General features: G+C 32.2%; 5 protein-coding genes across 8 annotated transcripts; 3 read left to right on the forward strand and 2 right to left on the reverse strand.

Moving 5' to 3' along the window:
* The first annotated feature begins 29 nt into the window (after window positions 1–29).
* Window positions 30–6,275, forward strand: LOC118265334 (transcription factor AP-4). The gene is made up of 3 exons (XM_035578158.2): window positions 30–438; window positions 1,346–1,508; window positions 1,875–6,275. Exons 1-3 carry the CDS (start codon window positions 350–352, stop codon window positions 2,613–2,615), a joined length of 993 nt encoding a protein of 330 aa, XP_035434051.1. The 5' UTR covers window positions 30–349; the 3' UTR covers window positions 2,616–6,275.
* A 2,476-nt stretch (window positions 6,276–8,751) lies between these two features.
* Window positions 8,752–14,449, forward strand: LOC118265333 (plasminogen activator inhibitor 1). The gene is made up of 9 exons (XM_035578157.2): window positions 8,752–8,920; window positions 10,384–10,475; window positions 10,788–10,954; window positions 11,726–11,803; window positions 12,422–12,641; window positions 12,822–12,962; window positions 13,095–13,183; window positions 13,458–13,883; window positions 14,105–14,449. Exons 2-9 carry the CDS (start codon window positions 10,387–10,389, stop codon window positions 14,254–14,256), a joined length of 1,362 nt encoding a protein of 453 aa, XP_035434050.2. The 5' UTR covers window positions 8,752–8,920; window positions 10,384–10,386; the 3' UTR covers window positions 14,257–14,449.
* Window positions 14,313–15,371, reverse strand: LOC118265335 (male-enhanced antigen 1). The gene is made up of 3 exons (XM_035578159.2): window positions 14,898–15,371; window positions 14,659–14,784; window positions 14,313–14,577 (listed from the first exon to the last, which is right to left on the reverse strand). The coding sequence occupies exons 1-3, from the start codon at window positions 15,087–15,089 to the stop codon at window positions 14,449–14,451; spliced, it is 447 nt and encodes a 148-aa protein (XP_035434052.1). The 5' UTR covers window positions 15,090–15,371; the 3' UTR covers window positions 14,313–14,448.
* Window positions 15,372–15,888: 517 nt separating this feature from the next.
* Window positions 15,889–18,942, forward strand: LOC118265339 (protein-L-isoaspartate(D-aspartate) O-methyltransferase). Of its 4 annotated transcripts, none has more exons than XM_035578166.2 (7): window positions 15,889–16,503; window positions 16,921–17,057; window positions 17,140–17,365; window positions 17,586–17,671; window positions 17,851–17,928; window positions 18,016–18,124; window positions 18,466–18,942. In XM_035578166.2, the coding sequence occupies exons 1-6, from the start codon at window positions 16,449–16,451 to the stop codon at window positions 18,109–18,111; spliced, it is 678 nt and encodes a 225-aa protein (XP_035434059.1). In that variant the 5' UTR covers window positions 15,889–16,448; the 3' UTR covers window positions 18,112–18,124; window positions 18,466–18,942. The 4 variants fall into 4 exon arrangements, with proteins under 4 accessions (XP_035434059.1, XP_035434060.1, XP_035434057.1 ...); XM_035578167.2 differs by having other exon boundaries at window positions 18,756–18,942; XM_035578164.2 differs by having other exon boundaries at window positions 18,016–18,103.
* Window positions 18,860–23,611, reverse strand: LOC118265340 (DNA repair endonuclease XPF). Its single transcript, XM_050705889.1, has 15 exons — window positions 23,106–23,611; window positions 22,805–22,957; window positions 22,492–22,672; window positions 22,269–22,381; window positions 21,928–22,093; window positions 21,633–21,769; window positions 21,373–21,527; window positions 20,850–21,277; window positions 20,459–20,770; window positions 20,196–20,292; window positions 19,970–20,088; window positions 19,689–19,862; window positions 19,467–19,607; window positions 19,183–19,377; window positions 18,860–19,095 (listed from the first exon to the last, which is right to left on the reverse strand). The coding sequence occupies exons 1-15, from the start codon at window positions 23,234–23,236 to the stop codon at window positions 18,943–18,945; spliced, it is 2,655 nt and encodes an 884-aa protein (XP_050561846.1). The 5' UTR covers window positions 23,237–23,611; the 3' UTR covers window positions 18,860–18,942.
* Between the last annotated feature and the right edge of the window lie 453 nt (window positions 23,612–24,064).

Consider the following 24,064-nt stretch of genomic DNA (forward strand, 5'->3'; position numbering starts at 1 on the left):
AGCTGTACCTGTGCAACCTGTACCAGTACCACAAAATTTAGTCTATGGTGTACTAAGCATTGATGTTGCGTTGCCCTTGACTCCCTCTATCTAATTACTGTTTTTAAAAGTTATTTGCGAATATTTTACTGAAATTGTATATCTCAAGTTTGCTTTCTTCCGTATAAATGTTTTAACGAGTGAAATTTGTGTTTGCTAAACTGCTGTGTTCTTTATTTTGTGTAGCGTCACCTGACTGAGCTCATTGTCATTTCCCGCCATTGTGGCCTGTGAATTTGATATTAATAAGATTTTCTGTGCGTGCGCGTTAATATTTAGATGAATATTAAATAATTAGTGCACCTAAGTTATGTCATTACACGGTAATGACGTTTGTTTGCTAGAAGTGGAAGACTATAACTTATACGAAGAAGAGGCATCTGATCACGCTTTGACCAGGTATGGATAACCGGCGTGGTCGCCGAAATTTTGCTTGTTTATTCGTATTCCCGTTCAAAATTCTTATATTTACTAATTTCGAAGTGGGATATTTGTTATTTTTGTATTTCTTTATCAATTTACGATTACGCGGGCCATATGATGACGCTCACGCCCCGTGCCGGCCTGTAGTCAGCTGTTGGGCCGCCATGTTTGGTCAAATCGAATAGGCGTAGTAGGCGCCTCCACCTAACGCAAATGTACTATCAAACATATGTACACTAGCGTAAAAACATTCATTCATGTTTTTTAAAAACAAATTTAATGCTAATAATATTCTGGATAATTGAAACTTGATAACAATAATAAATTATGATGTGCTAGGATAACATTATTGATGTATTGGAATAGTACATCTGTGGGAAATGATCAAACATTATTAAATTTTTTATAATCAGGTCTCTAATAGCAATTATTTAACTTCAACATGAATATTTGTACTTACTTTGTTTACACTGAAAAAATCTGCTTATTATATTATTGATTAATTAATAATATATTCACACATGTCATTGTGATCTTTTATCTTTAATTGTTTATTGCAATAATTTGAACAATATCCTTTTGAAACTGCTATTAACAGATTAAATGTCAAAAACAAAACAAAGTTTGTCTTTAAGTGTATTTATTTATTTATAGTAAAGTAGAATACAACATTTCTGTCCTATTACTATTAGGTGTTTCCAAATTGGCACAACAACCAAGAATGGGTTGATAAAAGTTTAAAAACAAATATTGAACCTTTTTAAGTTTACATAATTAAGTTTCAAAAGAGAGTGATATTGAATAGGTATTTTTTATCTATAAGAAAACATAATTTGATAATTTCTTTATGTACTCTAAGCTAATAATTTGTTTCTATCTACAGTGACAAGCATCCAGGATCAGGAAGGAAGACAATGGAGGCTGAAAAGCGGATTCGAAGAGAAATTGCTAACAGCAATGAACGTCGACGAATGCAGAGTATTAACGCTGGGTTCCAAGCACTACGTACTCTGCTACCACGACATGAGGGAGAAAAGCTGAGCAAAGTATGTAGTATATTGCAATAATGTTTATCTTGCCATAATATTCTCTAAGGGAGGTCAATGGTTTATTGCTCCAGCATTTCTGTGGACAACCTACCACTAGTAAAAATGTATGATGTATATACATTTTTACTAGTGGAAAGAACAAAGAAAAACAAATAATATGATTAAGATATTTGAAATTTATCAAGGAAGGCTATGAAACATCACAGTATGTTCAATTGGAACCGAACAGAGCTAGTGAAATCACATAACACAGAGTAGCTAGTAAATTATAAATAGTACATAATAATATAACTGTATGTAATGGCAGTTATTATTTATTTTTGGAATATGCATGTTTTAACTTTATGTAATATATTTTTGCAGGCTGCCATACTACAGCAGACAGCTGAATATATTTACAACTTGGAACAAGAAAAGACGAGACTTCTTTCTCAGAATTGTCAATTGAAGAGATTGCTAAATCAACATGAAGGAGGTGAAATACCCCTGAAGAAGAGAAAAGGAGATGTTATTACTCATGTGCCAGCCATAATTCCTGACTCTACTGAAGATACTTTAACCACATCCAGATCACCTGAGCCAGTGGCTGTGATATCTGTGACAAGTGTTCCTCAGAAAAAAGAAGTTGAAAGCAGTGAATTACGAGTTCAGCTTGATCGTGAACGGAGACTTCGACGGCACTTGGAAGAGCGTCTACATTCACTCGAAGCTCAAATTTACCCAAACAATGCCCATGAATTAAGTCGTCCTGTAATTCATTTTGAACAAACTGACATTGCAGAATGTAAATTGGAAAGTGAGGAAGTAGAGCCGCCTCCTGTTGAGCCCCCTGTTGTAGCGGCTCCATTGCTAGAAGCCGCCATCAAAGCAGAACCACGTGTCGAAGTGGAAGTTCTTCCTGATGCAACTCATGATGCACCATCACGACTCTATCTCGCAAGCACTAGTCGACAGAACCTGGAAACTATTGTGGAAGCCATCCGTCACCTTGAGGGGGACCATTTGTTCCGCGAAGAAGCAGGTGATGCACCTCTGGCTCTTACTAAAAAGGCAGAACATCCGCCACCTCCAAGACCTGGTGTAATTGTTGTAAAGCATTCGTGATTGCATTTTCGTGTTTAGGACTTTAAGCTCGTAAATTTGCTTCAGCTTAGCGAGCACTCCTGACCCTCCTCGAATATAGTTTTAAATTTTTAGTTGTTTAAAATCTTTTCCAAAGTGACGAATCGATAAGTCTGCGTCTTTGTTTATTTTTATAACGCATTGAAGTCGAATCGATTAATGGTATAGAATTAGCTGGATGCGTTGTCGCGTATGCCGAACGGCGCTGTGCTTAGTTTAGTCTCAAATGTAATTATATTAAATTTTATGTTAATTTAGCTGTATGCAGCATGTGTTGATGGAAAGAGGATTGACTGACTTGTGTAAGATTAGATGATGAAGGATATTGTACACCATGCCGCGTGCCAATATGATTTAATTCCATAAGACAACATTTTTAAAATGGAATAAATGTGTAATAGGAGTGAAAATAAATTGACTATTTGACATAGTCATATGAATGATTATGGAGGCTTACTTGTAAAGTACTAAAGGGCACTGGATTGTTCTTTAGTGAAAACATTTGGCTTATGTAGAAAATAACCCTGCACTGAGCTAGTTGAGCATTTTAAATTTACTATTACAGTAAAAAATTGATCACTGTTAGCTTGTCCAGCTTTAGGCAGATTGCAGGGTATGCAGCAGGCATGCGGCGATAAAACGTTTTGACTTACTCAGTTATTAATTAATTTAATATTAAATCTCGATACTATTTTAATTAATGTATGAAAAAGTCACATGATGTAAATTTTGTAGGTGCATAGTTAAATAATAATAATGGTGTTTTGGATTAGTCACTAAATTTGACCCTCATCAACAATATGTTGGTGTGCCATTTGTATTAGTATACATGATAAATTCCTTGCGACAAGATACTCGGAATTCAAGATAATAGGAAAAGAATCACTTCGACATTCTATTGAAAAATTGATATAGAATCTATAATTATTATAATGTATTGACTAATGTTTATCCAGTGTTGCTTCTTTTTGTTCATGTTAGATAGAATGCCCAGTGTAATGCGTATTTGATATGTGACATTAGTAAATTATAGGCGCTTCATGCAGCCATCCCTAAATTATAGATACAGAAATTTTAGAGCATTCCATATTGTTGAATTCTCATTGAAGAGAATATCTCATGCAGAATACTGCACGAGATATAGTTGATTGAAACACAAGTTAATGATGTATTTATTGTATTCAATTTAACTGATTAGTATAATTATGTATTGCTTCATATAAGCATTCTTTAATTGAAACTCTACTTTTAGGTCTTAATCAGTTAGGATTTATAGATAGTGTAGTTGACAAAGAGTGACAATGTGTTACTAAATACCCCATTTTACAGAATGTTTCATTTAACATTGTTTTTTAAAGAACTATCAACATGTATCATGTCACAATATCGTGGGATAAAATAATTAATTCATAATAGTATAATCTATACCAGGCACTTGATCTAAATATATTTTGACACCAATGTTCAATCAAGTTATTTATATTGGAATTACAGTTATTATTCTTCTGTACCAAATAGGTGACGATATAATCTACCCTTGGGATTAAAAAAATAAAGTGAACAATCATGTTTCACTTTTACTTTATAAGAGTTAAGGTTCACAGTTCTTACATTTTCTGTGACTTAGGTTATATAATTCTATACAGTGATTAGTTAACATTCGCTTTAATGTGCTGACATTTTTTGTTAAAAATGTGAAATGCTGTGCTCTTTTGTTAATATTTTTCATTTGTAAGTTTTGAATGTATTTTAAGTTTGACTCAGCAACAGAGTGGATGAACAAGTACAACGCATTGCAGACTTCATAATGCTATGGTCTTGTCATGTCCATGAAACCATATGAATTTTTAAGACTGATCAATTCAATATTAAGTTATGCTAGTTGAAAGTCACCATATTGATAGAATAATGTGTGTACGTGTGTGTGTGTTACGTTTATCTAGCTATTTATATGTATGTATGTTGTGATATTGTAGTCCAAAATTGTGTTGTGAACCTGATAATTTTACAGAGATCAAAACACTGTTAACATTAGCAATAAAATGTCAATCATACCTTGCGGTACATGTAGTCAAATTTTACGTGTAGATAAGTTTTCCATTATGAAAGTTAAAATATATTTATACATGAGAGATCTCTCTAACTCTATCAGGTTATTAAGTGTTGTGGTGTGATACAGCGTATTCAGTGTATGTAGTGTATGTATTTTACTAGGACATTATATTATAATTTTATAGCACTCTAAACACAAACTCAGTTGAACTAGTTGAAAAAATCAAAAATGGCCCATGTAGAAGATTAATTAAAATTAAGTTTTCGCTCTATATCGCATTACGTCACGTTTGAGTAAATTGTACTCAAACGTGACGTAACTCAGGTAGAGTAGAAAAGATATGTCTCATATGTTTTCTGTATAAAAATATAAATGTCATCTCTGTTTTTATAACTTGTTCCTATAAAAACAGAATAAATTATTTGTGTTTAGAGGAGCCTTTTTACATACTTTTTGTTCCCGACGCTTATTTCTCACTCTGTTTCTGAGTCCATAGCTATAAGGAGTTGTCTGCCTACCGCCTTTACATTATGTCAGTATAGGATAATTAACAATGTAACATAACGGACTTGGTTATACTATTAGTGTAGTCAAAAATAGTAATAAGAGATTTTAAGTCAAAGAAGCAAGTTGAATTGTTTAAAATGTGTTATTATTTATGTCTTAAAGTATTAAAATGGTTATTTCTTATTAATTAGTTTGTAAATGATGATCGTCTGTATATTTAATCGACCTCTTTTCTTTGTATATTTCTCTAAAAACCAATAAAACAAAATGTTTGAAACTTAAACACTATATGTTTTTATTAATATATGCATGCATTTTTGTTCGAACTTTAAAAGACTGACGATATTTACTAAATCATCAAGACAGTCGTTTACTTAAATGCACAATATAAATACCTAGTGGTCTCTTAATATTATTATAGTACCTAAATAGTAATCTCGGAAAAGCATTTGAATTTTCACTGTCAACCAATTTAAACTAGTTTCTAATAAGATAGTCTTACAATGGACACCTAATCCTATATAGATTTGATTACGAAAAAATAAGATTAGACATACTAATGTCATTGTAATTTGCGTTCTATATAGATATAGTAAAACACTAATGAGTAAGGTATGATCAACTGATCAACTTGATTAATGATTTAGGTGTACACTGTGAGACACTGTTAGCTATAATTTCTATCAACTTGTAAGTAATTAATATTGTTGCTAGTAAGTTATAGTTGATATTGATAATAATATTTTATCATTCTAATAGACAGAAGACGGTGAATGTGGCATGTTTTATTGGTTTTTAGCATGTTCAATGTGAATATTTCCATTTTCTACACTCTATCGCATTTTATTGTAATGGACTAAGTGGGTGTTATTTTAAACATTATGCAAAATAAAACAATTGGTATTCAACAATTGTAAGTCATTATTATTTTGACAAACATATATGTTTAAAATAATTCAAGATTAACTATAAAACCTTATAATAACGTCGTTCAATTAAGTCATCTGATAAAACATTTTATAATATAAAATTAAGTCTGAAATAAAAATCGTACTTGATTGCCACAGTTTCAATTGCATTTATCCATAGTGTTTTATTTATTGATCTTCTGATTACATTTTTATGAGTCCAATTTAGTGACAGGGTGAGTATTTAAATAATTTTGGGGTGATTTTACAGTTTAATATATATGAGTAGGGATCTTCAATATCATAGTAAAAAGTTTTTGTTGAATCAAGTTGTAAATCGTGTTAATATTTTTTCCGTATTTCACCCTCTCACTAAGTAGTTCTAGTTCCTATACAGATAGTTATGATACCTACGAAATTAAAACAGTTAATATTATGATAAAGTGTAGAAAATAATGCATGGATGAATTTCCATTTTGATATGAAATTGATAAAAATATTTCCTCTGATTTTAATTGTACCACATTTGACCTATATTTACCAATATTTATAAAAGATTGAAATTATAGCGTTTCATTTAATCTCCCAGTATTAAAAGAAATTAAAACAAGCTATGGACGATTATGTCTTAATTTGAAAAAATAATATTTGTATAGTTTTCAAGCATAATCAAATCCATTCTACTTCATACTACTTTCACCATACGGTTTTGTTAAAGCCAATGCTTTGTACTATAACTTTCACGGAGATTAGCTTGATCTAGTTTGGGAACAATAGTAAGTAGGTACCTAGATAATAGGATGGACCAAAATAAATAGGTAATGTATTCATACTAAAACTGCAAATGAGAGGGAAAAGTTATTTGTATTGCTCATATTACGTTTGGAGGACTCGTGCATTATTTTTTATTAGTATTTAATTTAATTAAGAAACTTTGTTAAAACGCTGGTAACCAAATGGTTCCCGATCACGTGCGCTGGACTGATTAAGTTAAATAATTCAATAAAGTAAGTTTTATAATTAGGTATTATAAAAATGTTAATATGTATTGTATTTCCGTATTTGTCAACTCCTTTGTGGACTCAAGTCCTAATCTTCCGAAGTTCCGAGGCGTGGGATGCCATAAACTATGATCAACCTAAAGAAACTGCCTACCTACATATTTCACTGATTAAGGACAATGCCCAAAAAATCAGCGTCGATTAAAATTATTTATGGACAATATAATAGACCATAAGTATTAGTTCGCAAATACATAGGTATTAGCTTTGGGGAAAACCATAACCGAACAGACCAGCACACGGGGCTGTAGTAATAGACACAGTATTACTGTTTCTGTTAGTCTGTCTAGTAAAAGGAACGAAAATAAGAAATTAAGTTTACGAGAATTACTTACCCCAAACCGACAAGATTTTCATCACCCCACTATGTGATTTTGTTCTGAAAACCAGTATAAAGGCGAGACCACGAATGCCTCGTTGCTCGGAAGTGCGACTACGGCAAGGGGTCCTAGGTGGGACAAAATATAAATAAGTAGTTTCTCAATAGTAGCACGGAGCCTGGAATTGTGCTTAGTAATTAGTATAAATGACAAAAGGCTCACCCCCTATGCCCTATTACATAGGGATTTAACACAAATATGGTTAAAAGTGGGTGTATTATATCGTAACCTACAATGGCATTATGTGTCGGAATGTGTACCTCTGCCCATCTCTTCGGGGATAAAAGGCGTGATGTTACGTGTATCAATATAAAGATTTGCGCAACAGCCTACTATACGAGTACATTGCGATTTTCTTGTAAGAATTTCCTGCATAGCATCATTCCTAGCTTTGGTAAGCGGGTAAAGGGCATTAATCGGGGCAACAGTAACCGTTCATTTTTTTTTTATTGATAGTGTATGTGTAGGGGTAGGGTAAAGGGGAGTGGAGTGGGTAGGGGTAGAGGATTACTATGAAAGTGACTTATAAGAGATGAAACAAGGGATTAAAGTTTAGGTGGTACTTGCAGTTTGTTAATAAAATCTGACCTGAGGAACACTAAACTTTGTACGAGTATTCATGTTAATGATTTAAATACGCGCGTATTTTAGATGTTTTGGAAATGTTTCTTAATAAGAGATAAAATACCTAAGGTTGAAAGTTTGTTGTATAATTAACTTCCACATTAACAAAGCCGCAAGAAACAGCTTGTCTTATACAACTACTACCTAGTTAACATAATAAAATAATCCTAATAATTATTATTAAGGTGAATAGTAATTGTTGGTATAGATAAGTATAAATATATATTGGTACCTATACATAACTATAAACTTCCAAGAAAGTAACTTATTCTGTGGGATTCGGGAAATAACCGCAACAGAAGGCGCATGTGAAGTGCTAATATATCAAGTATCTACCATTTAGTCCAATTTAACAACACAGACTAGGAGCTTTTATTCGGATCATGTTCAATAACACATGTGAAAAAGGCTTGATACTAGTATTGGGTAGGTAGTTTGTGCATTTCATATAATTATTACATAAAATTATATATGATGTTTAAGTAGAAAACTCAAAAATAAATTGTGATAATACAGTTTGAGGGTTAAAAGTTAACACCGCGATAACCTAGGCCTTTTGTTTGGCCTCCACGAGTGAATCATTTTAGTTCGTTATTCATACACACACAAGGTTGTTTTTAGTTGCTCTCAGAGTTGGTCAAACGAGTAGACGTGTATAGTGTCTATGCCGTAAGTTCACGATTTAAGTGGGAAATAATAGGAACCTGTTCCTGTTAGTGTGAAGTTTACGTTTAATACCTTATTTAAGCACCACGTGAGTAAAATAATATTAAATAGGTACCTGTCTAATTTAATTCATATGAATCGTTTGTTATTTGGTTAATAAACTATTAAATTACCTGGTATTTTAAAAACAAATAGGCATCTAGTCCAATGCATGCTAAAATTTTAGTACCTAACGATTGTATTTTTAACTACTTAATGATATACCTGGTCGGGTATAACAATCCACGGAAATGCCAAATTTTAGAAAAGTTGGTTCTTTTGTTTTAGGTAATATCATTTAATTTATTTTAAACTTGCCTATATAAATATATCACTTAAATCGTTCTTAGGTACTACTAATTATCTGTCTGTCTGTGTAAATATCTAGGTATGTAGTGTAAGAGTAGGTACGTCTACATATGTAAGTAGATATCGATTAAGTAATTAGATATCCATTGCAATTTTATATACCTATTTTGTAAATGTCAACGTCCTTATTTCTTTTTTACCAACTTAAATACTTAAAATTGTTACATTTAATTCTGTAGGAACTTAAATAAAGACGAAATAAAAATTTAGCTTTTGTAAAAATAGTTAGCCAATAAATTACCTGTCTAATCCGTGTCCGTCAGCGTCAAATTATTAGACATCCTTGTGTGTGAAGCCGCTTGTCAGTCTAGTGGTTTTATTTGTTTATACGTTCAGTCGATCGATATTTGAAGATGCTAATCGATGACAATTTGACATTTAAACTACGTAGGTACATAGTAAGTACACACACCTCAGGCAGAGCATTAGAGTGGAGAATAGCTAAGATTTTTTTCATCATAGCTATAAGTAGGTAGGTATTGATTTGGATATTATGCGGGGTTTTTTTTTGAGGCGGGAAAATCATCCAATGACTTCTCCCGCCTTGGGCGAGGCGAGAGGGAGTGTCAGACTCTTACTGACTAAAAACCACCCCGTTCCTTCTCCTGCTTTTCGAGCCGGAGCCCCGGTATGTAGTCCGCAGCTTCGGGGGTAGTCCGCAGCTCCGGGGGTAGTCCGCAGCTCCGGGTTATTATGCGGGTACTTAGTAGTTGGAGTTAGTACCAAAATAAAAATGAAACCGTTAAAAATATAAACCAAAGTTTCGTTCTTGCCTATGTAAGTGATGGATGAACGAATTTTATTTAAGTTTGTTTGTTAAGAACTAAGGTTGTAGGAACAAATGCCTTGTCCGAATGACAGTTAACAGGCACTTACCTACTTGGCAGGAATTTTATGGATAGCCTATCGTTAGTCTAGTCGCTAGCAGGTTACCTAAGGTATAAAAGTATAACTCTTCTAACCGTCAGACAGAGACAGGGTTACTTGGTGCTCGGCAGCCGGCAGCTCGGCTCTTATTGGTTATAGCGTGATGTTTAATCACCTTAGAGTAGGTAATAAAAATCGCTCTAGTCCTCTGAGGACTAAGATTTACCTTTATGTGCCAACCTACCAACCTTATATATAACTCATTTTTTTTTACAGAACATGGATAGTAAATCATTGTTATTTTTAATTATAACAACATTATATTTTCAATATTCTGGACAAAATGAAGAGGACAGTCAGATTTCAAGGTTTGTACAGAACAATTATAAAATAAAAAAATCGCATCTGTTAAGGTATTCACATCATATAGTATTTAGAGAAATTCCAGCAGTTATGTTGCAGTCCCAGGTACAGAGCCTATTGTTATTCACCGGTCCAATACCATGATTCAAATATTTAATCTCTGAGCGTACCTACACCTTCCTGATTACATTTTTCATTCTAAATTAGGAAGATATAGGTACGCCTGCGCCTGGTTATTCGGATAATTAATGTAAATGGAGTAGCAATAAGAACATTTTTTTACATTGATGGGTAATAAAGTGTTTTAAATTTTGTAGCACGATAATACCAACCACAATTGCTGAAAATGATAACTTAGAAACAACAAATACAACAGATAACTCGATACCAAAAGCTATAAATAATTTTGGATATAATTTACTAGTCAAAATGATGAACGAAAAGAAAAACGAAAACATCGTGATATCACCAATAGGTGTCGCTGGTAAGTTAAAACATTTTTTAAGCACGTTTGATAAAATTATTACTTAGGTATACCTAGTACTCCCACAATGTCCATTATATGCTTGTACATTGACCCAATGCTTTGTAACTCAAACATTTTTAATAGCAGTATCTATCAGTAAAAAAAAAAGAAAACAAGCCTACCTACCTATCTACTACGTAGCTACCTAGTCTAATAAGTCCAGTCACAACCTCCCGGATATTACTAGTTTTTGTGACATGTTCAACTCTTGGTATCTACCTAGTACATACGCTACTTACTCAAATCACAATACCTCAGACCTCGACATACTAACTAATGAGTCTCACTTTTTCAAGCGCTTAAATGTTAAAGTCGTTTGAAAGACAATTGGGGTACAAAACCTAGATAATCATTGAACTGTCAACTCATACATTAATCAACTTTTGTAAAGCTTAAGAAGTATTTTATATATGAATGCGCTTATTTTTACTAAGCACGAAACAACCGGGGTGCAAAAAATAGAATAATACTGAAGTGGCCATCAACGATATTATAATATGGATAGATATTTATGATGAATATATTTTGTTGTATATTTATATTAGGTAAGATGATCGATGCCGTAATGTGCTTAAAATGAGTGTGAAACTTAGGTCTTACTACGTATGTAGAGGTACGTGTACGTATTTCTAAACAGCGACTACCTTATTTCCTACTTATGTGTAAACGTAAACATTAACGTAAACAGATTCAATATCTATCAGTGTTATTGACCAATTAATATTTCAGGTCTGCTTGCCATGACATTACTCGGAAGTGTTGGGATGACACATGATGAAATCGCAGAGACTCTCGGATTTTCCCAAGGTACACATTATCACAATATCGTTGCGTAAAGCTGTCTTGCGTTACATGTTTCGTTTTACTAATGGCGAAGGTGTGAAGTTTGTCGCGTTAGATTACACAAATGTTTTTAATACAAACATTAATACCAAATTAGTAATTTTACAGGATGTTTGGACATTTTCTTTTTTGGGTTTTGGCAGGTCATTAGCTAACTTTTACTCATTAATCCGTCATCCCATTCGTTATAGTTAGTCGTATCTATCTTATCACCGTTAACTCAAAATAACGTAAATGTTTGTGGGTATTGCGGTCCAAAATAAATTTTGTTGTATACTTAGGTACATTCGGTAAGTATATTACTTTACGTATAACTTATGGTCCGTCCATATCGGACAAACGTGAGCGCGAGATGCGCGCGAGCAGCATTTTGATTTGCGCAGCATTCTGATTTTGATTTGAATGTGGACGCCAATGTAGAAACCGGCTTGAGACTAATACATGCAATACTAAGTACCAACAAGTCTGACACTAACTTTTATTAGGTAGATAGGTACCGTAGATAATAAAACATTTCTGTGGTTGGTACCATGTGTGGAGTTATGAGACTATAAACTTACAAATGGTCTTAACATTTTACAGATATTCTACGAAACCGCAAGAACCACGAACAGTTCGGCGAACTACTACAGAGTTTAAATATGAACGAGTTTTCAAAAACTTTGTACGCTGACGCGATATTTGTAGACAACCAAGTAGAATTGCGAGAGTTGTACAGAAGTTATCTGCATGGTGTTTACGGAGGCGATGTGTTACGTACTGATTTTCAAGAAACCGAAGGATCTAAAAACAGCATCAATGAGTAAGTTTCTAAATTTTTTTTTTTTGTTACCAAGAATCTTAGAAACTTTAAAAAAATCAATAGAAGTCCTTTGCGTCCACCGGTCCACCATGTAGCTTTTAATTATTACTATTTATTTATATTTAACCATTTGCTAATTGATTAAAATTTATTTTAATCTAATACATCAAATCACTACAGGTGGGTGAGCAAGCACACAGAAGGAAATATAGACGATTTTTTGAAAGATTCTCTGCCTCCCCATACTAAAGTAGTACTTTTAACTGCATTGTACTTTAGTGGCACATGGAAACAACCCTTCGCACCGCAATTCACAAGAAAGTAAGTTTTCTGATTATTTAAATTGGCATATCTACCTAATTTCTAATATGCACAATGTTTGTTAAGACCAAAACTCTGAGCAGATTTAGATATGTACTTCTAGCTACTTCAATATTACCGTTATCATTACAGGATGGAATTTAAAAGGGCTACAGACGAAGTTATGGCTGACATGATGTTGAATTTTGGAGAGTTTCGTTACAAGGTTTCTGAGGAATATGGTTAGTAAGTCTTTTAATCCTTAGATATTGAGTTTTTTTTTTTTATGTAGGTGGGTAATAATTTGACTACAAGTGACTGGGCTGATGCGCAACGTATCGTACGTTGATTTCTGTACAAAACCACTCTTTGTGTGATTCACAAATTGTTGTTCCAGGTCCAAGGTATCATATCAATTCAAGTGTATGTGAATTTGTATTGTTGTTTGTAAACGCATCCGCAATATAGGAGTAAATCTTAGTGTCGGTTAACATTTTTATTTCTTTTTGTTTTCAGACTTCCACATGATAGCATTGCCATATAACGACAGTGAAACTTTTATGTATGCTTTAAAACCATTATCTCATAAACGATTAACATTATTGGAACTCATGGAAAATATTAACAACAAAGTTATTGATGATACCATCAATGAAATGCATGTGAAAAATTGTGTTATTCGTTTCCCTAAGATGAAAATTAAAAGTACCACAAAGCTGGAGAGCACCTTGCAATCTATTGGGATACAAAGTATGTTTATACCGGGCCAAGCAAACTTCGCACTTATGGTAAATAACACCAATCAGTTTGTGAATAAATCTGAAGGAGAATCAGACAGATACTCAGAAAACGAAGGAAATGGGACAAACATTTTGGACAGTCTACCCAACCCTGGAATACATGTAGATTCCATAATTCATGATGTAAAGTTAACAATTAATGGTAAGTTCTTAAATTGTTTTGGTAATATTCACTTCTTCCCATGTATACTATATTTTATAAGGTTTAGAAATTTGCATAATCACATATTACTGAAAATTAAGAATCTAAAGAATGTTATGTCAAAGTTAATACATGCATTGTAAATGTAGGTATGCATTGTGCACGCCAAAGTGGAGTAATATAATTGACCTAATTATATTAAAAATATTATAATGTTTCAGAGTTTGGAACAGAAGCAGTAGCTGCAACAAGTGGAACATTAACACGGTCAGCTGAAAATTTCTATGCAGATTCTCCATTTTACTTTTTCATTCGAAATGAAAGAACTAAACTAGTGACCTTTAGTGCTGTTATTTTTGATCCAACTAAATAATTACATTAAACATTTATAATTTTAATCTATATTGGATTATGTAGCCAAACAATAAATAGGTACACATATTTTTTCTATATTTAAAGTAATGTGAATAAGCTTAAAGTTTACAGTTTATATACATTTTTTAAACATATAAGTTATAATTGTTATTTTTATCACTTAAATCTTAATTATACTACACATAATTGTTTATCTTTTATTTTTCAATCTTTCTATTTGTTCATTGAGAGTTTGCTTCCATTGTTCTTCAGAGATGCTCTGAGCCCATTCTGGAATTGAGGCCTGGGGTAGAGCAAAATTTGCCATAGCTCTCATCACCTAAAGATTTAATAGCAACACAATTAACAATATGAAAACATTATGAAGATGATATGCAGATTTTATAGAAATATACTTCACCTGTTGAGCCCGTTCATTATCCATTTGTATAGCATCTGTATGTCTCGGGGCACTCCAAACTTCCCGGCTTAGTACATTTTCCATTGGTTCTATATTTGGAACATCAGCTGGAGGTGTTTCAGCACTCTACATTAAAACAAAAATACATGTATTGTAGTTTAGTCTTTTACAAAATTGGAAGTGAAATATTGCCGTATCTGTAATATTTTTACTTTTAGGTATAACAAATAAAAATGTACCTCTGGGTCATCATCACTATCGTGATCTGAGACTGCTAGTTCTGGACCTTGCGCCAAAGGTTCATAGCCGAAATATTCATGTTCTTCATCACTGTCATCCCCTTGATTACCATTCATTATCAATTCATTCCTAGGAGGTGGAACAATTTCGTGAGGGTTGTTCTCTGGAGGATCCGGACCATCACACACCATCTTAGATAATCTCTGTATCTTCTAGCTCGCTAATAAAACTGAGTTGAAGTCTATCTACCTAGTTTTCGAAGAAGTTATATTATTATGTATTTCACCAAAAATGTTTAGAAGTTTCGTTTCAATATTAAACCATTTACAAAATGTGTTATCGGTATCTGATTGTAGGTTCCTTTACATTTTAGAATTAAATTTTTGAGAAAGTTTTTACAAATAATTTCTATAGCAATCTTATATTCAACGCGATTTGGACTATTTTGGACAATTAACTTAAATAAATTGACACTATTGACAATTTGACAGTTACAGTTGGCACACGAACTAATATCTAGGACTGCACCTGTACATCCCTATACTTATTATACTCTTTGGACTGCACATCTGCGCGATGACTGATTGGTAATAAAAAATACATCCTATGTCTCACACTCACACCCTTCTTCGTATGCTTATTGTATGCTTTGTCTTACCCCCATCAGTATTATCGTAAGGATAAATACTCAACGGATAAATACTTGAGTTTTTATCTATACGCAATTTCGGTGATGTTAATTAATAAAAATGACTAGAAATGCTAATAGGACATTCTGTTCTATAAAGTTGGATCATTATAACAAGCTTTTATTTAGTTACTCCTGTTCAGCGCCCAAATGTTTGTTTGTCTGCTTTATTCTCGCAAATCTAATTGATCTACCTATGTATCTACTTTGTGTAACAAAAATACATACTACATGTATGTATTTATTCACTAATTTGGAAAAATACTCGACTAAATAACTATATTAACTAATTTTGAGTACTTATCCGAAAATCACTCATCTATACTTGTGTGAAATTATGCACTACAGAAACAACCGCAATTGTAGTTTTACAGTAGTAGTTGTAGTGTTGCTGAAAAGAGTGCATGTGCAAAGTGTATTTTAGTTAAGGATAAAATAAAATTATTATAAACGATGTTGACTGTAGGTAGGTAATATTGAGTACACTGATTGTATGTTTCTTTTTTCGAGCCCGGTAGGAAATACATATTTTTAATTTATGATTTAAAAGTGTTATTAAAATAGTCATGCTAAAGTTTTGTCAAGACCGTACCTACATTTATAACGATCGAATTCGATCAATTCGATGGCAAAGTCAGGTAATCATAAACTTTATCTGCACCTCCCTTGTTGATGTTGTTTGTTGTCAATTGTCACTTTTCATTGTCAGTTTGACAAAGACAAATTGACATAAAATTTTACTGGATTGTTAAACCATAAAATATTTTTATTAAATATAAAAAAATACTTCGTATTTTCAATCAAAATAGGTAATTTATGGCGTAAATTTTCTCTGCTGGTACTTAGCTTCCCTATAATAATCATGGCTTGGCGAAGTCATGGGGTAAACAATGCTGATATGATACGGAATTTACGAGGTAAGTATTTTTATTATTAAACATTTTTATGCATGTTTTATAATCTTTTAATTTAATTCCGATTTCATAATGAAACATTTGAACTAGCTTACATAACATACTATGGTGTACATTGTAGGTAGAAGTGTTGTTTCGAAATTAGTCGTCAGAAACTATTAAATGCCGCAAAATTAGATAGTTCGTTTACATTCAACTTAAATACAATTACAACAACAACTAAAACGAGTCACTACCCTAATCAAGCACTATTCGATCCAATAGACTGTGAGAATAAATTTATATAAACATATGGATTCCGATCTGAAGATATTGTATATATTTTAGTTTCATTAATTGTTTAGATTGTATGTTATCATTTATAAGTTGTTTTGATATGAGCTGGTAAATTGTGTTGCATAATAATTACATATCTTACAGCCAATGGCATCATAAAATCGGATACAGTAGCAAATGCTATGTTAGCTGTTGACCGGAAGAATTACTGTCCTTATGCACCATACCATGATTCACCACAAACCATTGGATACTCGGCTACAATTAGTGCTCCACATATGGTAAAGTTAATTAACTTTTATTTTTGAGAAAATCTGGCACTTCATTATAGATTTTATTAAGAATCTATATGGTTTATTTTAGCATGCTCATGCACTAGAAAGGCTAAAGAATCAACTGATCCCGGGTGAAAAAGCATTGGATGTAGGATCTGGGTCTGGATACCTGACAGCCTGCATGGCTATAATGGTTGGAGAAACAGGCCGAGTTGTTGGCATAGAGCACATATCTGAGTTAGTCACATTAGCTACTAAAAATATCAAAGCCGACAACCCATCACTACTTAGTTCTGAAAGGATTAAGTTGATTGGTAAGTTTTATTTCATTGTTAAACAGTAAGAAATTTATGTATTGAAATTTGTAAACATTGTTACCTACATGAGTTATGTGACTGTATTTTGCATGAATATTGTAGATGTTTACAATAATACTAGTCCATATTTTCATGTAGAAAGAATATTATGTTATTTATTGTATTTAGTTTTATTTATTTTTTATTGTTTTAATATTATATTCTTGTTTTCTGCAAGCTGGTGATGGACGTCTTGGATATCCCTCAGAAGGACCCTACAATGCTATCCATGTTGGAGCTGCTGCTCCTAACTTGCCACAAGCAGTAAGTTGTATTATAATTTCTTTAAATGCTTATCATCAGCCGAGAGACATCCACTGCTGAACAAAGGCTCCCCCTTATTCCTCCACATAGAATGACAAGCCGCCACCTGCATCTACATAAATGCTTATTGAATAAGTAAAATTATTTATTATTCTCAATATTAATATTTTTATTTCCAGTTAGTTGATCAGTTAAAACCTGGCGGAAGGCTTATTATACCAGTGGGTCCAGAAGGCGGAGAACAGCATTTAACCCAGGTATTTCCTATAAAAAATAGTAATACATTATGCCATGTAATATTATCCTTGACTGACAACATAAATTATTGCTGTTTCGTTCTTCAGGTTGACAAGGCAGCTGATGGTACAACCACTGTTAAGAAACTAATGAGTGTGATCTATGTACCCCTGACTGATAAAGATCGTCAATATCGTAAGTGATGTACATAAGTCGGTTAGTTATTGTTTATTTCATTACAGTTATTACCATTATAAAGAAAACTTACTGATTTATTGGAAGTTCATAAAATTTAATAGATTTATTCATGATAATGTTGATAGATCATAAACTACTTTCAAATTATGAATTATGAAACAAACTAAATTCTAATAATACTTGATAATGCTTTACGCCTTTACTATTAAAGCTTGGTATAGAAGTTTTCCTAGTATATCAAATTTTTCAAGTTTTATAAACTTAAGGTAAATAACGTAAATTATTTTAATAAAATACAACTGCAAACAATACAAGTTAATTATAAATGCAGTAAAGTACAATAGTGTGTTTGATTTCAGGTCAAAATATGAAGACACTATTTAATATGTTTAGGTTTTTAAAAAAGCCATGACTAGTAGTTACATCAACTTTTTTTAAATATTTTTTTCGATTATCGTAACATGCTCGCGAAGAATAAGAAGACTGGCTGTTCTTTGCAGGGGTTCCAAAATGTCAAATTGTTTGAGTGAACTATGTTATTCAGCTGACATAACGATATCATCAGTTTGTCTCACATAAATCATCTTGGAATCTAAGCAAGAATAGTGAGTTTCAACTGTTGAAAACGACAACTGTAACTTTGTTTTAGGTACTTGGCGTTGATATTATTTCCCAGTGTGCCCATTGTATTAATGATCGTAAGTGTACCCACATTGCACCTACTTACTAAGTAGACAAATAAATACTATATCATTCAAAATAAATTATTGTATTATTAACATCATTACTGTATAATATTTTATGGTTTGAAAATAAATTATTATTTTACAAAATTATTATTTTCTTTTATTCGGAAATCTTCTCCCTGTGAATTTCTTTTTTCCAAATTTTTCATCTTTATTTGCATCTGCAGGACTAGGCTTGACATGTAGTATGGAATATAAAGTTGATGCTTCATTTTTGTTCTCAATAATTGCTTGCAGTTCGTCCTGTAAAAAAGACAATACATAACATTAATAAAATTGGTATTGAGATTTTAAATCGTCACTGTATTGAATTTATTTTTCCAAACATACTTGGGTAAGTGTAATGAGATGGTCTAATGATATGCCTCTGTCCATGATTCTAGCGATGTTCTTGGAACTGACTCCGGGCAACTTTTGCACGAAATCGTGGACTAGAATGTTGTAGCGCTCATAATGCATGTCTTCCGCGGTATTGTCACCACTGAGGGCAAGAGCCTCTTCGACATTTGGATTTTTTCTACCTTGCTGTAACAGGGAAAATTAGGTATAGGTATAGCTACAAATAAAAATCAATGGAACAAAGAACTCGCTAAATAATTCAGACATATACATACTTTTAGTTCATAAAACAATTCTGCAGTAGCATAAGGACTGGGTGACCACACCAGCTTCAAACGAGGGAAATGTATTGTCAGCAGTTGTAGCTTTTGTTGTATGTCTGCTCCTGATATGTCTGTCGACACCACAAAATGACCCTAAAAATGGTTTAAGAATGTGAGAAGTTTATGTTATTTCAGAAAAAAAGTAATAAATATAATCAGTCATAAAATAAGTACCTGCAGATTAAACGGTTTATTCTGGTCGAATTCAATAAGCAAAATGGGTCGACTGTAGTTTCGACACATCTGCGTACATTGTGTATACAGTCGCCCTGAATTCAGAGATCCAATCAAATCGGAAATTGATTTCCTTTCAACGCAAATGTCTGGAGTTAGAATATAATCGCCAATCTAGAAAAAAATATTGTTTTTGATATGAATATGCAATTGGAATATTTATTTGTAGCAATAAAAATAATATAAGTAAAGTATTATATTTTGTATTTAAATATGCTCACTGCTATAGTGACAGGTTCAATATTGATTCCTTTCTTGTGCAGTAATGCTGGTAGGTCTGATCGGAACTCTCTCATATCAACAATAACAACTGGCTTTTCTTTTGTCTGATTCTGTCCACCTGAAATGAAGATAATTTGTTAATAAAGAAAATTCAAAATGCTTCAGTAATTCGGGTTATAGGAATAAATTACATATATATATAAAAAAAGTCAAGCATTATATTACCAGCTTTTCTAGTGTCCAAGGTACTGTCATCATGTTCCACATTTAAATTAAAATACTCTTCCGTTTTACCATCTTGATATGATGGGACTACCATAACCTAATAAGATAGAACAACAGAACATATTATATGAGTATCAAGAACTTACTATATTCAAGAACAATAAAGCTGTAGACTTAGCTATAAAGTGGGAAGAGTGATATAAAGCTCTTGTGCCAACACACATATTGCACATGGCATATTGGTTCATACAACTCTTACTTACACTCTTTGTTTGAATTAAGAGCTCGAATGCTTGTTTCTCTCTCTTTAGTGATGTGAGATAGGCTTGTTCTTCAACAGTTTTATCATGTATCATAAAATATACTTTAGTTTTTGGCTCCTCCACCTTCTTACGACATTCAAACAGTTCTATCTGCCTCACAGCAGCCACGTCGCAGTGATATAAAACTACATATTCAGGACGTAACGCTTCTAATGTTCGTTCTAGAGAAAAATTACAGCCACTCTCTTTGAATGTTTGTATGCAAATTATAGGTTTTTCAGTTTCAAGTTGTGTGAAATCGAGATTATCCATCTGTAACAAAATTGTTATTGATCGGATTATTATGTCAGTTTAAATCCAAGTTAAAATACATTATTATTACATAACATACCTGAGAAATTGGTTCAAACATACTTTCATCATTCATCTCAGATTTTGCATCACACTGTATAGCAGTTTGTGTTAAAGTTAAAATGTAGTTTGATTTAATTTCATTTACTAATTCTTCTTTATTATCCCCCTCCTCAACTTCATGAGCAATAGGTATTTCTTCTTTTGAAACAGGTTTCTGTAGAGATGTGTATTTAGATGTGACAGAATTTATAGTCAGGTCGTTTCTGAATGCCATATAAAATAGATATTTATAAGGGCCCATTGTAAGGTAATTATTTAATTGGGAACATGTTCTGTTATCTTGACACAGGATTAATATTTTAGTGTTGTTTAGGCTAGCTTTGTTCTTCTTTATTTCTTCTGGTATCTCCTTTAACAGCAGATCACTAAGACATTTCCACTTTGGACATGGTTCTGGGTCAAATTCTGAAAGAATATTTTTTTATATATGATGATTGAACCAGTTCTTTTTAATTTTTTTAAGAATCAATAAGGTAATATGGTATAAATTGTTAAATTACCTTGCTTATGATTAAATACTCTTCCTCTAGCTAGCCGGAACAATTGCTCAGCTGACTCCAAAAGGATCCATCCAGAATTCACTCTAGCATATTCTGGAGTGCTGTATTTACTAACCAATGCATGGAATGAAACAGCATCATCATGCAGTAAGTTTCTGAAAGTGTAGGATTTATTGGTAAATACCACAGAATTGATTTTAGAGCTAATAACTATGTATATTATATATGTATAAATAATTTGTATAGTAGTACTTGCTTACACAGTCATACTCCTGAGTACTTTAAGATCTTGAATATATTCTTTAGTTCTTGTACTCAATTGATGCCAAACACAGTCCAGCTGTGATTGAAGAATTTTATGAAACTTTTTAGTAATACAGTTTTCTGTTGTTATTTCCTGCAATCAGAAAACAGACATTACAATGTTTTTCATCACTTGTATGTAGTCAAGAAGATTCTATGTGTTGATGTCAATATATCAACCAACTCAAATAGACTTTATTACACAGCACTAAGGTTGAACATCAATTAGAGAGAATATGTTGATTCAAGTACCTGCATGTCCAAAGTCCTGTTAATACTCTTCAGTTGTTTAACAGTGTAATTAATAATATCAAGTAGACATGTTTGTATGTAACTCATGTTGGTAGTGAGGGGTATATGCAACTCCACCACCTCTGCTTGTCTACTCTTAAGATTTTTGATAATTGAGCCATGGAACCTATAGAACAATATATTTTTTAAATATTATGTACATAGTAATATATTGTAATTACACTTTTCAGTCACGACAGATCTTATGATGCTATTAAGTATTAGAAAATAAGCATATTTCAAAGCAATAATTAGCATTACTAAAATTTTATACACAGCATAATGTGTGAGATGTTGCTTACCTTGGCCATAAAAATAAATCAGTCACAAATAATGCTCTCATAACTTTCTCAACTTGATTGTAACCAAATGTAAAGGATATGGGCGAGTTTGAGAAAGCTTTTACGAATCCAGTCTGTGAGTAAATATAAAACAATTAGAAGATAGATATTAAAATAAAATAATGAAGTTGTTTAACTTATATTGGTAAGTATTTGAACGAGGGAGTAAATTAAGTACATGTACCTTATTGCTTTGCCTATAGAGTCTCAGTGCGAATGCTTCCTGACATGACTCCAGGACTGTATGTGCTCGCAAGACTATAATACCAGTAATGTGTGATATTGGAACACGCTTCTTCAATAGATCTACTACCAGTATCCGAGTAGAAACCAAATGTATGCCACCTTCTAAATATGCTTTCTCCCTGAAGAAAAATTATATTTAAACCTTTTATTTAAAAACCAAATCCAGATAGGTGTCCTTATTTAGGTAAATTAGAAATAATTTAGTTCAATATTAAATATGGAAAGTACAGCAAATATATCTATTAGCTCACCTTTCAGCTCCTACATTTGGTAATGGTGATAATTGGAACTTTTCATTAAAATATTTTTCTTCATGCTCACTACTGTTCAATACAAAGACTAAGTGCGCAGGATCTTTATAAATCCATAATAGATTTGAAATTATGTTGTTGTAATTAATTCCTCTGAAAAAAAGGATTTGATAAAAACAAATTTGAAAGTGAAATTAGGACCTAATATGTTATTAGAGTACACCTCAACATTATGTTTATTTATTTAAATAAATAAAACTATACATAAATAGAAAACAACAGAGGGAAAAAATTTACATACTTTGCCATAATTACCAGAGCGTCTTTCTCAAAGCTATCTACAAATATTTGTTTTTCAAAAGACAATAAAGGATATTTAGTTTCAATATCTTGTCCTTCTTCAGTTTCGATAGGATCTTTAATTGATGCCATTCTTGATTGAGTAAAATATTAAATTTTAAGTGATTTATTGTGAAATTGTATTTTCCTATATCAGTTTATATTTTTAAATTATTATAAATTTCTTCATACACTTAAATACGAAGCACTTTACTTCAATAATTCAAAATAGTAATATTATTTCAATTTCAAATATAACTACCCTACTACTTCTATCAATCAATCACATTCCCCTTTTTTTTTCAGGTTTTTTCTTGATCCATTCCTGACATTTCGTTGAGTAACATCAAAGTTGACGTTTTCATAATCAAGGTGTTGATAAAAGGTTTTTCAACGAAGACAGAGAATAATTTATAATTCTCCATAGGATATTAATATGATCGTGTTAATATGATTCTCTGTCTGCATTTTTAAAGACCTTGTTAAAAAATATATTTCGTTTTTGTTATTTTCATTAAAGTTTTCATTAAAGAGAACGTAGTATCTGTGTCGAAATAATAAAAAATAGTTGTTGGAGTTTATGGTTAAAGCGGAAATGACGTTCCAGTGGTACCATAGCCAAGTTTTAGGGTTTCCAATTTAAAAGTATCTACCCAAATTAATGGGTAAAATGTTGCTTATTATTTTGTTATTGTAATTATGGTCACAATGTATCTAACAAACCTACAATAGTTAAAAAAACTGTATTTTTTATTCTAAAACCTGTTTCTAAGTGTGTTGCACTTAGACAAACATTTTCCTGAAAACCACATCAAAATCGATTTAGCTGAATGCGAGATGATCGCTACCACACATACATAATTATACATACAAATGTAGGTTAAACTAAAGCTTTTTTACTTTTTAATTAAGAAAAAAACT

Source organism: Spodoptera frugiperda, chromosome 28 (assembly GCF_023101765.2).
Source record: "Spodoptera frugiperda isolate SF20-4 chromosome 28, AGI-APGP_CSIRO_Sfru_2.0, whole genome shotgun sequence".
Classification (NCBI taxonomy): domain Eukaryota; kingdom Metazoa; phylum Arthropoda; class Insecta; order Lepidoptera; family Noctuidae; genus Spodoptera; species Spodoptera frugiperda.